Source organism: Perca fluviatilis, chromosome 23, assembly GCF_010015445.1.
Source record: "Perca fluviatilis chromosome 23, GENO_Pfluv_1.0, whole genome shotgun sequence".
In the NCBI taxonomy this organism is placed as follows: Eukaryota; Metazoa; Chordata; class Actinopteri; order Perciformes; family Percidae; genus Perca; species Perca fluviatilis.
Window position 1 is genome coordinate 3,211,977 of NC_053134.1, and position 14,643 is coordinate 3,226,619.

At 40.7% G+C, this 14,643-nt stretch overlaps 1 protein-coding gene across 1 annotated transcript in view; it reads left to right on the plus strand.

The window, feature by feature from the left end:
• LOC120553724 (leucine-rich repeat-containing G-protein coupled receptor 5-like) overlaps positions 1–14,643 on the plus strand; it is a gene marked incomplete at its 3' end in the record, with an annotated part of 69,664 nt that overhangs the window by 35,437 nt on the left and 19,584 nt on the right. Inside the window, exons 7-10 of the mRNA XM_039792417.1 lie at positions 1,686–1,754; positions 8,570–8,641; positions 12,403–12,474; positions 12,647–12,715. Of these exons, the coding sequence (XP_039648351.1) occupies positions 1,686–1,754; positions 8,570–8,641; positions 12,403–12,474; positions 12,647–12,715 (282 nt within the window). The remainder of the gene's footprint in view (positions 1–1,685; positions 1,755–8,569; positions 8,642–12,402; positions 12,475–12,646; positions 12,716–14,643) is intronic.

Genomic DNA, 14,643 nt, shown 5'->3' on the forward strand with positions numbered 1-14,643 from the left:
GCCATTATCCAGAAGTGGAAAAGAACATAATTTTACCATTAACCGGCCACGACCAAGGTGCTCCTCGCAAGATTTCTGACAGAGGAGTCCATAGAATACTTAAAAGAGTTGTCGAAGAACCAAGGACCACTCGCGGAGATCTTCAGAAAGACCTGGAAGAAGCAGGTACAGTTGTTTCAAAGAAAACAACTAGTAATGCACTCAACCTCCATGGCCTCTATGCACGGACACCACGCAATACACCACTGCTCAAGAAAAGGCTATGGGTGGGAATCACGATACGATATCATCACGATACCTATGTCACGATACGATATTATTGCGATTTTTAAACATATTGCAATATTCTGCGATATATTGCAATGTATTACCTTTTTTTCCAACTCCAAATTTTTCCCAATTTCAAATGATGTCCCCAAAGGAAACTTTGTCAACATCTGTTTTATCTAAAAAGATACATGTCTCTGTTTGTTCATCTCACTTCAATTTTAAATGCTGCAATATGTGATTGTCAAGCAGACAAACTGACCAACACATATATAATAAAAGATCGATACTTGGCGTCTGTGTATCGATACACTATTGCCACGAAAAATATCGCGATACTATGCTGTATCGATTTTTTTCCCCCCACCCCTAGAAAAAGCCTTCTGGAAGCTCACTTAAAGTTTGCTGCACAACATCTGGACAAGCCAATGACATACTGGGAGAATATAATCTGGTCAGATGAGACCAAAATTGAACTCTTTGGCTTTCATAGCATACATACACCATGTTCGGAGGAGAAATGGCACTGCACATCACCCTAAAAACACCATACCAACAGTGAAGTTTGGAGGTGGGAGCATCATGGTGTGGGGCTGTTTTTCAGCATCTGGCACTGGCAGACTTCATATGATTGAAGGAAGGATGAATGGAGAAATGTACCCGTGACATTCTTGATAAGAATCTGCTGCCCATCCAACCAGGATCCAGGACTTCAGTCCAATTGAAAACCTCTGGAAAGAACTGAAGATCAGAGTTCATAGAAGATGCCCCCAGAACCTTCTAGATTTGAAGACAGGTTGTGTGGAAGAATGGGCAAAAATCACAGTGCTAACGCATTGCATTGTGGGATACTTATGTCGGCGTAGTGTCCAGTATTGAATACTGTAATATTTTACCGGAAATAGTATGCAATTCACATACTATTGGTTTAATACTAAGGTTTCAGACATACTAAAAAAAAAAATCTCACATACTGTTTTAGCTACTAAAAAGCATGTTAGTGTGGAATTTCGGACGCAGCCTAGATCTTCCCAAAATAAAAGATGACCCCCAGATATTCCAAATCTAGAGCTGACATTCCAAGTTCAACCTAATATCCCATTTTAAGGTTGACATTCCCAATTTAGATGCAAGATAGCTGATGCAGTGGTGCTAATCCCAGTCTGGATCAGGTATTCGCTCTGTGTGTGTGTGTGTGTGTGTGTGTGTGTGTGTGTGTGTGTGTGTGTGTGTGTGTGTGTGTGTGTGTGTGTGTGTGTGTGTGTGTGTGTGTGTGTGTGTGTGTGTGTGTGAGATCTCACTTACTGCTGATGTTGTATCTTCTGTGTCACATTAACATTCACAACTTTTTATTCCCAAGTTGCTTCCCTGTCATTTATATTTCTCTCTCTCTCTCTCTCTCTCTCTGTTTCTCTCAGAGATTTGAACTACAACAGCCTGGTTGAGTTTCCGACAGCGATACGGTCCCTCAGTCACCTGAAGGAACTGTGAGCATTTGCATATTTTTGACTGAAAAAGACAACATTAATGCATTTAGATGAGACCAGCTCAGGTTCCGCACTTTAGCCAACATCAGCATCATACCAAGTTTTTTTTGTCTTTAACCTCCTGGGCCAAATTTGACTCGTTTTCAAAAAGTCAGAAATTGGGGTTTTCTTTCAACCAAATTGTCAAAAAAGAATTATAATGTAGATGGTTCCATACAGCGCGCTTCACAAGTAAAATAAATGATCAGTTCATATCACTACTATTCAATTTTATAGCATTTGAAAAAAATAAATGTAACAACGTTGAAAAAAGTGACAAAAATGTTGGGGAAAAAAACAATAAAAAGCGCAGAAAGAATCGACAAAAACATCGAAAAAGGTGACAACATTTTTTAGAAAAAAAGTGACAAAAACATCGAAGAAACTTCCGGAAAAGCGACAAAAGTGTTAATACAACACAGATGATAGGTTAGACTCTGTTAATACAACACAGCTGATAGGTTAGTCTCTGTTAATACAACACAGCTGATAGGTTAGTCTCTGTTAATACAACACAGCTGATAGGTTAGACTCTGTTAATACAACACAGCTGATAGGTTAGTCTCTGTTAATACAACACAGCTGATAGGTTAGACTCTGTTAATACAACACAGCTGATAGGTTAGTCTCTGTTAATACAACACAGCTGATAGGTTAGTCTCTCTCTGTTAATACAACACAGCTGATAGGTTAGTCTCTGTTAATACAACACAGCTGATAGGTCAGACTCTGTTAATACAACACAGCTGATAGGTTAGTCTCTCTCTGTTAATACAACACAGCTGATAGGTTAGACTCTGTTAATACAACACAGCTGATAGGTTAGACTCTGTTAATACAACACAGCTGATAGGTTAGTCTCTGTTAATACAACACAGCTGATAGGTTAGTCTCTCTCTGTTAATACAACACAGCTGATAGGTTAGTCTCTGTTAATACAACACAGCTGATAGGTTAGACTCTGTTAATACAACACAGCTGATAGGTTAGTCTCTCTCTGTTAATACAACACAGCTGATAGGTTAGTCTCTGTTAATACAACACAGCTGATAGGTTAGACTCTGTTAATACAACACAGCTGATAGGTTAGTCTCTCTCTGTTAATACAACACAGCTGATAGGTTAGTCTCTGTTAATACAACACAGCTGATAGGTTAGTCTCTGTTAATACAACACAGCTGATAGGTTAGTCTCTGTTAATACAACACAGCTGATAGGTTAGACTGTTAATACAACACAGCTGATAGGTTAGTCTCTGTTAATACAACACAGGTGATAGGTTAGTCTCTGTTAATACAACACAGCTGATAGGTTAGACTCTGTTAATACAACACAGCTGATAGGCTAGTCTCTCTCTGTTAATACAACACAGCTGATAGGTTAGTCTCTGTTAATACAACACAGCTGATAGGTTAGTCTCTGTTAATACAACACAGCTGATAGGTTAGTCTCTGTTAATACAACACAGCTGATAGGTTAGACTCTGTTAATACAACACAGCTGATAGGTTAGACTGTTAATACAACACAGCTGATAGGTTAGTCTCTGTTAATACAACACAGCTGATAGGTTAGTCTCTGTTAATACAACACAGCTGATAGGTTAGTCTCTGTTAATACAACACAGCTGATAGGTTAGTCTCTGTTAATACAACACAGCTGATAGGTTAGACTCTGTTAATACAACACAGCTGATAGGTTAGACTCTGTTAATACAACACAGCTGATAGGTTAGACTGTTAATACAACACAGCTGATAGGTTAGACTCTCTCTGTTAATACAACACAGCTGATAGGTTATTCTCTGTTAATACAACACAGCTGATAGGTTAGTCTCTCTCTGTTAATACAACACAGCTGATAGGTTAGTCTCTCTCTGTTAATACAACACAGCTGATAGGTTAGACTCTGTTAATACAACACAGCTGATAGGTTAGACTCTCTCTGTTAATACAACACAGCTGATAGGTTAGTCTCTCCCTGTTAATACAACACAGCTGATAGGTTAGACTCTCTGTTAATACAACACAGCTGATAGGTTAGTCTCTGTTAATACAACACAGCTGATAGGTTAGTCTCTCCCTGTTAATACAACACAGCTGATAGGTTAGTCTCTGTTAATACAACACAGCTGATAGGTTAGTCTCTGTTAATACAACATAGCTGATAGGTTAGTCTCTCCCTGTTAATACAACACAGCTGATAGGTTAGTCTCTCCCTGTTAAACATGCTAGAAAGAGGTTTGCTGATGTTTTAAAGACCACGCCGAAATATTCACTCTGACATTCAGGCTCTGCTTCGGGAGGCCGTCAAGCTGGATCTCCGATCGTAATCAGTCCTTCACTGACCAATCAGCATCCATTAGCAGAATGCTAGCGTGTTATGGGCAACAACGACTCACCCTGTAAGAAATCAAAAGGACATAAGTACTCGTTCATTCAACGTTCGACCTATAACCCATGTTGAACTTGCAAAAACTACAATCAAATCTGAGGTTTCTCAACGACAATCAGGCGAAAGAGACACATTTAGCCATCTAGCTCCATAGACTCCCATTCATTTAGCATCTAGCTCCATAGAGTCCCATTCATTTAGCCATCTAGCTCCATAGACTCCCATTCATTTAGCCATCTAGCTCCATAGACTCCCATTCATTTAGCCGTCTAGCTCCATAGACTCCCATTCATTTAGCCGTCTAGCTCCATAGAGTCTCATTCATTTAGCCGTCTAGCTCCATAGACTCCCATTCATTTAGCCATCTAGCTCCATAGAGTCCCATTCATTTAGCCATCTAGCTCCATAGACTCCCATTCATTTAGCCATCTAGCTCCATAGACTCCCATTCATTTAGCCATCTAGCTCCATAGACTCCCATTCATTTAGCCATCTAGCTCCATAGACTCCCATTCATTTAGCCGTCTAGCTCCATAGACTCCCATTCATTTAGCCATCTAGCTCCATAGAGTCTCATTCATTTAGCCGTCTAGCTCCATAGACTCCCATTCATTTAGCCATCTAGCTCCATAGAGTCTCATTCATTTAGCCATCTAGCTCCATAGACTCCCATTCATTTAGCCATCTAGCTCCATAGACTCCCATTCATTTAGCCGTCTAGCTCCATAGACTCCCATTCATTTAGCCATCTAGCTCCATAGAGTCCCATTCATTTAGCCATCTAGCTCCATAGACTCCCATTCATTTAGCCATCTAGCTCCATAGAGTCCCATTCATTTAGCCATCTAGCTCCATAGACTCCCATTCATTTAGCCGTCTAGCTCCATAGAGTCTCATTCATTTAGCCATCTAGCTCCATAGAGTCTCATTCATTTAGCCGTCTAGCTCCATAGACTCCCATTCATTTAGCCATCTAGCTCCATAGAGTCTCATTCATTTAGCCGTCTAGCTCCATAGACTCCCATTCATTTAGCCATCTAGCTCCATAGAGTCTCATTCATTTAGCCATCTAGCTCCATAGACTCCCATTCATTTAGCCATCTAGCTCCATAGAGTCCCATTCATTTAGCCGTCTAGCTCCATAGACTCCCATTCATTTAGCCATCTAGCTCCATAGAGTCCCATTCATTTAGCCATCTAGCTCCATAGACTCCCATTCATTTAGCCATCTAGCTCCATAGAGTCCCATTCATTTAGCCGTCTAGCTCCATAGAGTCTCATTCATTTAGCCGTCTAGCTCCATAGACTCCCATTCATTTAGCCGTCTAGCTCCATAGAGTCTCATTCATTTAGCCGTCTAGCTCCATAGACTCCCATTCATTTAGCCGTCTAGCTCCATAGACTCCCATTCATTTAGCCGTCTAGCTCCATAGACTCCCATTCATTTAGCCATCTAGCTCCATAGAGTCCCATTCATTTAGCCATCTAGCTCCATAGACTCCCATTCATTTAGCCATCTAGCTCCATAGACTCCCATTCATTTAGCCGTCTAGCTCCATAGACTCCCATTCATTTAGCCATCTAGCTCCATAGAGTCCCATTCATTTAGCCATCTAGCTCCATAGACTCCCATTCATTTAGCCATCTAGCTCCATAGACTCCCATTCATTTAGCCGTCTAGCTCCATAGAGTCTCATTCATTTAGCCGTCTAGCTCCATAGACTCCCATTCATTTAGCCATCTAGCTCCATAGAGTCCCATTCATTTAGCCATCTAGCTCCATAGACTCCCATTCATTTAGCCATCTAGCTCCATAGAGTCTCATTCATTTAGCCATCTAGCTCCATAGAGTCTCATTCATTTAGCCATCTAGCTCCATAGACTCCCATTCATTTAGCCATCTAGCTCCATAGAGTCCCATTCATTTAGCCATCTAGCTCCATAGACTCCCATTCATTTAGCCGTCTAGCTCCATAGAGTCTCATTCATTTAGCCGCTAGCTCCATAGACTCCCATTCATTTAGCCGTCTAGCTCCATAGAGTCTCATTCATTTAGCCGTCTAGCTCCATAGACTCCCATTCATTTAGCCGTCTAGCTCCATAGAGTCTCATTCATTTAGCCATCTAGCTCCATAGAGTCCCATTCATTTAGCCATCTAGCTCCATAGAGTCCCATTCATTTAGCCATCTAGCTCCATAGACTCCCATTCATTTAGCCGTCTAGCTCCATAGAGTCTCATTCATTTAGCCGTCTAGCTCCATAGACTCCCATTCATTTAGCCATCTAGCTCCATAGAGTCTCATTCATTTAGCCATCTAGCTCCATAGACTCCCATTCATTTAGCCATCTAGCTCCATAGACTCCCATTCATTTAGCCGTCTAGCTCCATAGACTCCCATTCATTTAGCCATCTAGCTCCATAGAGTCCCATTCATTTAGCCATCTAGCTCCATAGACTCCCATTCATTTAGCCGTCTAGCTCCATAGAGTCCCATTCATTTAGCCATCTAGCTCCATAGACTCCCATTCATTCAGCCATCTAGCTCCATAGAGTCCCATTCATTTAGCCATCTAGCTCCATAGAGTCCCATTCATTTAGCCATCTAGCTCCATAGAGTCCCATTCATTTAGCCATCTAGCTCCATAGACTCCCATTCATTTAGCCGTCTAGCTCCATAGAGTCCCATTCATTTAGCCATCTAGCTCCATAGAGTCCCATTCATTTAGCCGTCTAGCTCCATAGACTCCCATTCATTTAGCCGTCTAGCTCCATAGAGTCCCATTCATTTAGCCGTCTAGCTCCATAGAGTCCCATTCATTTTGCACTGGACTGCGATCACCCCCAGTGGAACTCTGGTGGAACTGCAACCAAATTCGGTACAATGGGGCTGAATAGGGAGTGGAACGGCTTTCCGTAGACCGGCTTTGCCGGCGGTTAAATGTGGGCCTTCGGGTGCCGGAGACATTCATCTGCAGGTACGGCAGAAACAGAAAATCTGTTAAGTTACCAGCTAACACTAGCGGTAGCTAGCTAGCCTTGGTTGGCTAAAAAAGACATTTCTAGGCAACCAAAATGTTTCAATTAACTTTGAAAAAGTGAAGGAGAGTAGAGGCTTAAAGGTCCAGTGTGTAATTAGTTATTCATTATCAAAATCTGTGTTCTCTGCCCGTTTCACAAACTTGTTATTTTTCATGAATATTTACCTCCACCATCAATTCCAAGTATTCCTTTTGGCTTGAAATTTAACATTTGCATTTGCATGAACTGGGGTAGACGCTCCATATTCATGCTCCATCTTGAAATACATTAGCCGTTAAGGGACATACAGGACATACTGCTCCACCTTTTGCGTTTTCTCTGTCACATGATGAACTCCCAGCTGACGCTAACGCTGCTAACGGGTATCGTAGCTTCTCGGCCCCAGGTGGCAAGTTAGAAGAAGGAAACATGGAGGACCACATGTATTCAAAATCCACATTTCAGGAACAGGAGTCTTCTTCTTCTTCTTCTTCTTCTTCTTCTTCTTCTTCTTCTTCTTCTTCTTCTTCTTCTTCTTCTTCTTCTTCTTCTTCGCCCAGAAAAAGAAAAAGGAGATTGAAAAGAGCAAGAGACCGGCTTTTTGGAGCGTGAAGGCTACCGTAGCTGTTAATACCTACTTTGAAGTGCGTGGTGAGAGAGAGTTGATTGTTGATATATGATCTCAACGCTAGACGGGAGAAATTCCCACACACTGGACCTTTTAACATGAAACCAAAAACAAGTTCTACTTTAATGGTCTATTTTAATGTCCACAGTGCTGTGGTTAGCACTGCTAAGCCTCTGTCCTGTCCTGTGTGTTTCCGTTTTATCCTACTTTATACTTCAACCTCTCTACGTTACGGAGGAAAAAAATGTTAGGCCTACTTTTTACTCCACTACATTTTTTTTTTGAGAGCTCTAGTTACTCTACACGTTACATTTTTACACTAAAATACATATGATAAGCTTACAAATTGCATTGCTGATTGTTAAAAGGTTTTCAAAAACAGCTGTTACCATTTCCACCAAAGAGCTGCTTGTATTTGAATAATAGTTCAAGGCTCAAAGAGGTAAAAGTCTCACAAAAAACGCCCCCAAAAATACAGCATAGATTTGCGCATCACAACTTTGTGTCTTCTTTGTCTCTTCCATTAATCATCTCATGACCCCTCAGATTTATCTGGTGACCCTTTGAGGGGCCCGACCCCTAGGTTGGGAACAACTGGACTAAACTCTCTAACTGTATATGAAGTAGTTTGAAGTTGTACTTGTGAATGAGTAGTTCTTCCGCCACTGTTTACTAGTAAGGGATCAGGAATGAAGGAAGGAGCAAAACTAATTTCTGTTCTGTTTTCCTGTTTAGTGGTTTCCATAGCAACAACATCCAGTCCATCCCGGAGCACGCCTTCACGGGGAACCCCTCTCTCATCACCATGTAGGTACCTCTCACTCATCTCATATATGTCAAAATAATTTGACAAGGAACTGATTTTCTCCACCATTGTAAAAGAGACTTGCCAGAGACTGCCAGGGCACCTGGAACTGCTAAAAGGGTTGATGAAGACTAGAGATGGTCCGATACCGATACTGGTCGGATACTAAGTCTTTACTGGGAACTAGAGATGTTCCAGTACCGATGTATGGTATCGGTATCGGGAAGTACCGGAGTTTATGCACCGATCCGATACCACGTAATAAAGCCCTGAAGAAAATCTACGTTAAAGTAGTTTATTTAGGTTGTTTTTCCATTATAACTGACTGTCAAATAATATCACATTAAATACAGGGATAGTAGTATACAGTTGTTAAAACATAATAAAATATATGGTATCAGACTGGTACTCGGTATCGGCCGATACGTAAGTTCAGGTATCGGAATCGGTATCGGGAAGCAGAAAATGGTATCGGGCCATCTCTAGTTAAGACTCTTTCTATTTAGATTTTTTAAATCACTTCCCTCTACCTAAGAAAAGCTATTTAAAAAAACCTGTAACGCCACAACAATGCAAGAGCTTAAAGGTATAGTGGAGGATTTTCCCGAATTTTAGAAAAGAACCGCCCTCTCTACTTTTTGAAAAAATGCACATGCGCAACACTCTGCCTGCTCCCGAGAGGGAAGGCCTATTAAACGTGTGCACGAGAGTGCACTGTTTACAAGTTGCTGTCGGCATGGCTCATACGAGCTACTTTCAGAAAGAAGATTTGCACTTTTTCACAAATGGAGATGTTTACCGTGTCTGCGCGGTGCGTGACTTGTGCCAGGGCTAGCATCGCTAATCATAGCTTACATCAACTTTCACTAGCAGTGATTTTAAATGGATTTCTCCAAATAGCCAAACTTTACCTGTCGAGTAGAAACTTGGCGACTGAGGCATCAGCGGAGAGCCCAACCTGTGCTTTCAGCGCACGCCAGCGTGTGAAACATTCTCCCAAAAACACTCCGGTCTTGTTTCTTTCTTCAGAGGCCTTTCTCTTCTTGTCGTACAATTCGTAGACACTTTTTCTCTTGCGACCCTCAGACATTTTGGAAAAACACGGTGAGAACGGCGAGCTTCAATGAATGGCTGAAACCGTAGCTCACCACACATATACACCTGAAAGCTCGGGACGAGCACGTACGACGGCCTTACGTAAACATATCACCAGAATGATTGACAACTAGGAGGACCAATAGTCTTGATGATCCACCCGGAAAAAGAAAATCCTCCATAATACCTTTAACTTTGGGTTCAACAAGGAGGAAGGGGGTTGAGATTAGAGCTGAAGATCTTTGCCGGGCTCGGGCTTGCGCTCCAGGTTGCGTGGTAAATGAGCGGTCAGCTGATGCGTTTCGATTGGCGCGAAAATGGATGCTGAGAGGTGAAACGGAGGACAAACAAGTTCTCACTGAGCTCAGGAGAAGAAGAACCATGGATAAAAAACAGCTCCTTCCTTGGGACACCTTGAACTTGTGAACCTTAGCACCTTATGAAAGACTCTTGATGCACTTTATAAAATACTCCATGCACTTTATAAAATACTCCATGCACTTTATGAAATACTCCATGCACTTTATGAAATACTCCATGCACTTTATAAAATACTCCATGCACTTTATGAAATACTCCATGCACTTTATGAAATACTCCATGCACTTTATGAAATACTCCATGCACTTTATGAAATACTCCATGCACTTTATAAAATACCCCATGCACTTTATGAAATACTCCATGCACTTTATGAAATACTCCATGCACTTTATGAAATACTCCATGCACTTTATAAAATACTCCATGCACTTTATAAAATACTCCATGCACTTTATGAAATACTCCATGCACTTTATGAAATACTCCATGCACTTTATGAAATACTCCATGCACTTTATGAAATACTCCATGCACTTTATAAAATACTCCATGCACTTTATGAAATACTCCATGCACTTTATAAAATACTCCATGCACTTTACAAAAGACTATATGCACTTTATGAGACTCTCCATACTCTGGACACACTTTAAGCTCAATTTGCACATTTGTTTTACTAGTTAAATTTTTGTAATTGTTGTATTGTTTATATTGATTGTTTTTTGCTTATTGTATGTTTAAATGTATAGCCTATAATTTGTAATTTGTAAAACCTTAAATAAAGCTCTGTAAAAAAAAAAAAAGAAACGGAGGCTGGAGCCTCTGGAGGACTTCTTTTATTTCTTTGTTCCGACTTCCAAGTGGCCGATAGCCGACGGTAGTCACGAGTAAATGATGTTAAAACATGTAGAAATGACTCGTTCTTGACGAAAGGCCAAAGAGCTGTGTGCGTGCGGCGCAGTCTCTTTTTTCTTTATCTCCCTTTTCCGGCGAGTGGCGTGCGTGTGCCCGCTCGCGGTGTGAAGCGCGTGTTCGCGCTATTCTCCGACATGCACCCTAATCACTAACCCTAACCCTTCTGTACTGTAAACGGGTTCGGGCTTTTAAAAAGCTGTCAATCAAAATGTACTGTGTCGGACACTGTCCTTTTTTGGGGCCTAACTTTTAAGGCCCGATTACAGCTCAAGTTGAGATCTCCAAATTTTGAGTCATCAAAGTCACCTGCATTCTGGTGATTTTTTTTTTTTCTGCATCAATTTACAGTACAGGCCAAAAGTTTGGACACACCTTCTCATTCAATGCGTTTCCTTTTTATTTTCATGACTATTTACATTGTAGATTCTCACTGAAGGCATCAAAACTATGAATGAACACATATGGAATTATGTACTTAACAAAAAAGTGTGAAATAACTGAAAACATGTCTTATATTTTAGATTCCTCAAAGTAGCCACCCTTTGCTTTTGTTGATAACTCTGCAAACCCTTGGTGTTCTCTCAATGAGCTTCATGAGGTAGTCACCTGAAATGGTTTTACCTTCACAGGTGTGCTTTGTCAGGGTTCATTAGTGGAATTATTTCCCTTATTAATAAAAAAGCAAAGGGTGGCTACTTTGAAGAATCTAAAATATAAGACATGTTTTCAGTTATTTCACACTTTTTTGTTAAGTACAAATATATGTATTCATTCATAGTTTTGATGCCTTCAGTGAGAATCTACAATGTAAATAGTCATGAAAATAAAAAGGAAACGCATTGAATGAGAAGGTGTGTCCAAACTTTTGGCCTGTACTGTATGTTGTAAATGTCTTTAATTGTATGTAAAGTAAATTAATATTAGATATTGGGGGTAGCAGCACTGGCCACCCCGCAAGCTTAGAAACCTTTTGGCAAATGCGCCAGGCGAGCAATTCTCATTAAACTGAAAAGGCAACATTTTGGGATCCGGTCTCTACTTATTGTTATACATCCGTGGTCAGGACCCCTCAACCCTAGTCTCTATCCAGAGACCTTCCTCCGCAGCGCTGTGGAGGAAGGTCTGGCAATGCGAGACTACACTCAGTAATCCTCCCATGATAAGTAAACTTACCTCAATGTTTAGTGTTGAGCTGAGGGTGAGAAATTCTATTTCAGTCAATTTAAAATGCATTTTAAGAAATTATGTAAGCTTTAAAATGTGATATTTCCCCCCAAAGTAAACCTGACAGTGTGTAAAACTGGACACAAAGTCTGATAAATCTAGAACAACAGACAAGGAACTACAAGTCTTCAGTCAATTGGTATTTTCTTTGTTGCCATGTGTGTTTTTCTACAATGGAGCTGTTTGTTTGTGTGTGTTTTTATAGATTTTTCTACGACAACCCGATCCAGTCTGTTGGGCGATCTGCCTTTCAGAACCTACCAGAGCTACGCACACTGTGAGAACCGTGCAGCAGACAAAACACTTAGAAACTAAGCGATTCAGTAATATCTTCTGCCGCCTCAGTTACTAATCAGACACTGAACACACAAAGAATTAAAAAAAACATAAACTGAAAGAAAGAGACCATGTTCATCTGTATTTCAACAAACTCTCTGCCTGTTCCTCAGCTCTCTGAACGGAGCAGCAGATCTCACCGAGTTTCCAGATCTGACGGGAACCAAGAGCCTGGAAAGCCTGTAAGAGACACACACACACACACACACACACACACACACACACACACACACACACACACACACACACACACACACACACACACACACACACACACACACACACACACACACAGGTTTGTGGCACTATCTTTGTGAGAACCCGTCATTGACATAATGCATTCCCTAGCCCCTTACCCTAACCTTAACCATCACAACTAAATGCCTATACCTCAACCCTTCCCTAACCTTAACCATCAAAAAAAAATTTAAATGCCTAACCTTAACCCTTACCCTAACCTTAACCATCACCACTAAATGCCTAACCTTAACCCTTACCTTAACCTTAACCATCACAACTAAATGCCTAACCTTAACACTAACCTAACAACCTAACCTAATTCTATCCCTAACCCTAAAACCAAGTCTTAACCCTCAAACAGCCCTTTAAACTTGTGGGGTCCAGCATTTTGGCCCCACAAAGCTGTCGGGAACCCACAAGTATACTGGACTCCCGGCTTTTGGACCCCACGAATATAGTTAAACAAGCCCACACACACACACACACACACACACACACACACACACACACACACACACACACACACACACACACACACACACACAGAGGAATGCGTCCTATCTGAGTGTGTTTGCTGTTGTAGCAGACATCAGTGTGTGTTATTAATACGCTGCAGTTATTTTTCTATCTGACAGACTGTAACTTTCTCCTTGTTGTGGCCCAGATTTCCACGTCATAACAAACACCTTCGCAGTGTTTATTTTCTTGTATTTTTCCATCTCGAACTCTGTTCGTTCCTGAAAGCGCTGTGTGTTTAACAGTCACCTCACGCTGAACCAGTAGGTGGAAATTAAAAACGCCAACCAAACAAACTGTCGCACATTCTTCAAATGATCCCTGCCGGTGTTACTGCACGCCTCGACCTTCTGTCTCAACAGGACGTCCAATGGAGAGACATGTGGCTAAATTGTAGCATAACTGCCCTCTTAAGGAATCTTTTAGACCAGTGGTTCTCAAATTTTTTCAGTAATGTACCCCTTTTGAATTATTTCTTTATACCAAGTTCCCCCTGACCAGCGCTAATCATTTTCGGTAGAAATAAAAGTGTATATAAAGAGGAACCGTACAGCGCGGTCAGCGATAGATTTACTAAACAACAGCCTTTTTGTCTCTTTTTCTCATCAGCATTTGAATGTTTTCCAGGTCCAACCTGGAAAACATTCAAATGCCTGTTGAAAAAAAAAAAATGAGAAAAAGCTGACAAAAGACAAAAACTTGGAAAAAGATGGTAGAAAGAAAGAATGAGGAAAGGCAGAATAGGTCAAAATACTATCAAAAACAGTGACAAACGAAGAAAAAAAGCGAAAAATAGACAGTATAGGAAGGAAGGATAGATTAGGTCCAAAGAAGGAGACACAAATGTCACATTTTTGGTAGGAAATAAAAATGTCTACATAAAGAGGAACAATGTTCTGGACAACAGCCTCGTAACTATTAAACATTTAGTTAAATATCTCACGTACCCCCTGCAGTCCTTTTGAATTATTTCTTTATACCAAGTTCCCCCTGACCAGCGCTAATCATTTTCGGTAGAAATAAAAGTGTATATAAACAGGAACCGTACAGAGCTGTCAGCGATAGATTTACTAAACAACAGCCTTTTTGTCTCTTTTTCTCATCAGCATTTGAATGTTTTCCAGGTCCAACCTGGAAAACATTCAAATGCTGATGAGAAAAAGAGACAAAAACTGTCAAAAAGACAAAAACTTGGAAAAAGATGGTAGAAAGAAAGAATGAGGAAAGGCAGAATAGGTCAAAATACTATCAAAAACAGTGACAAACGAAGAAAAAAAGCGAAAAATAGACAGTATAGGAAGGAAGGATAGATTAGGTCCAAAGAAGGAGACACAAATGTCACATTTTTGGTAGG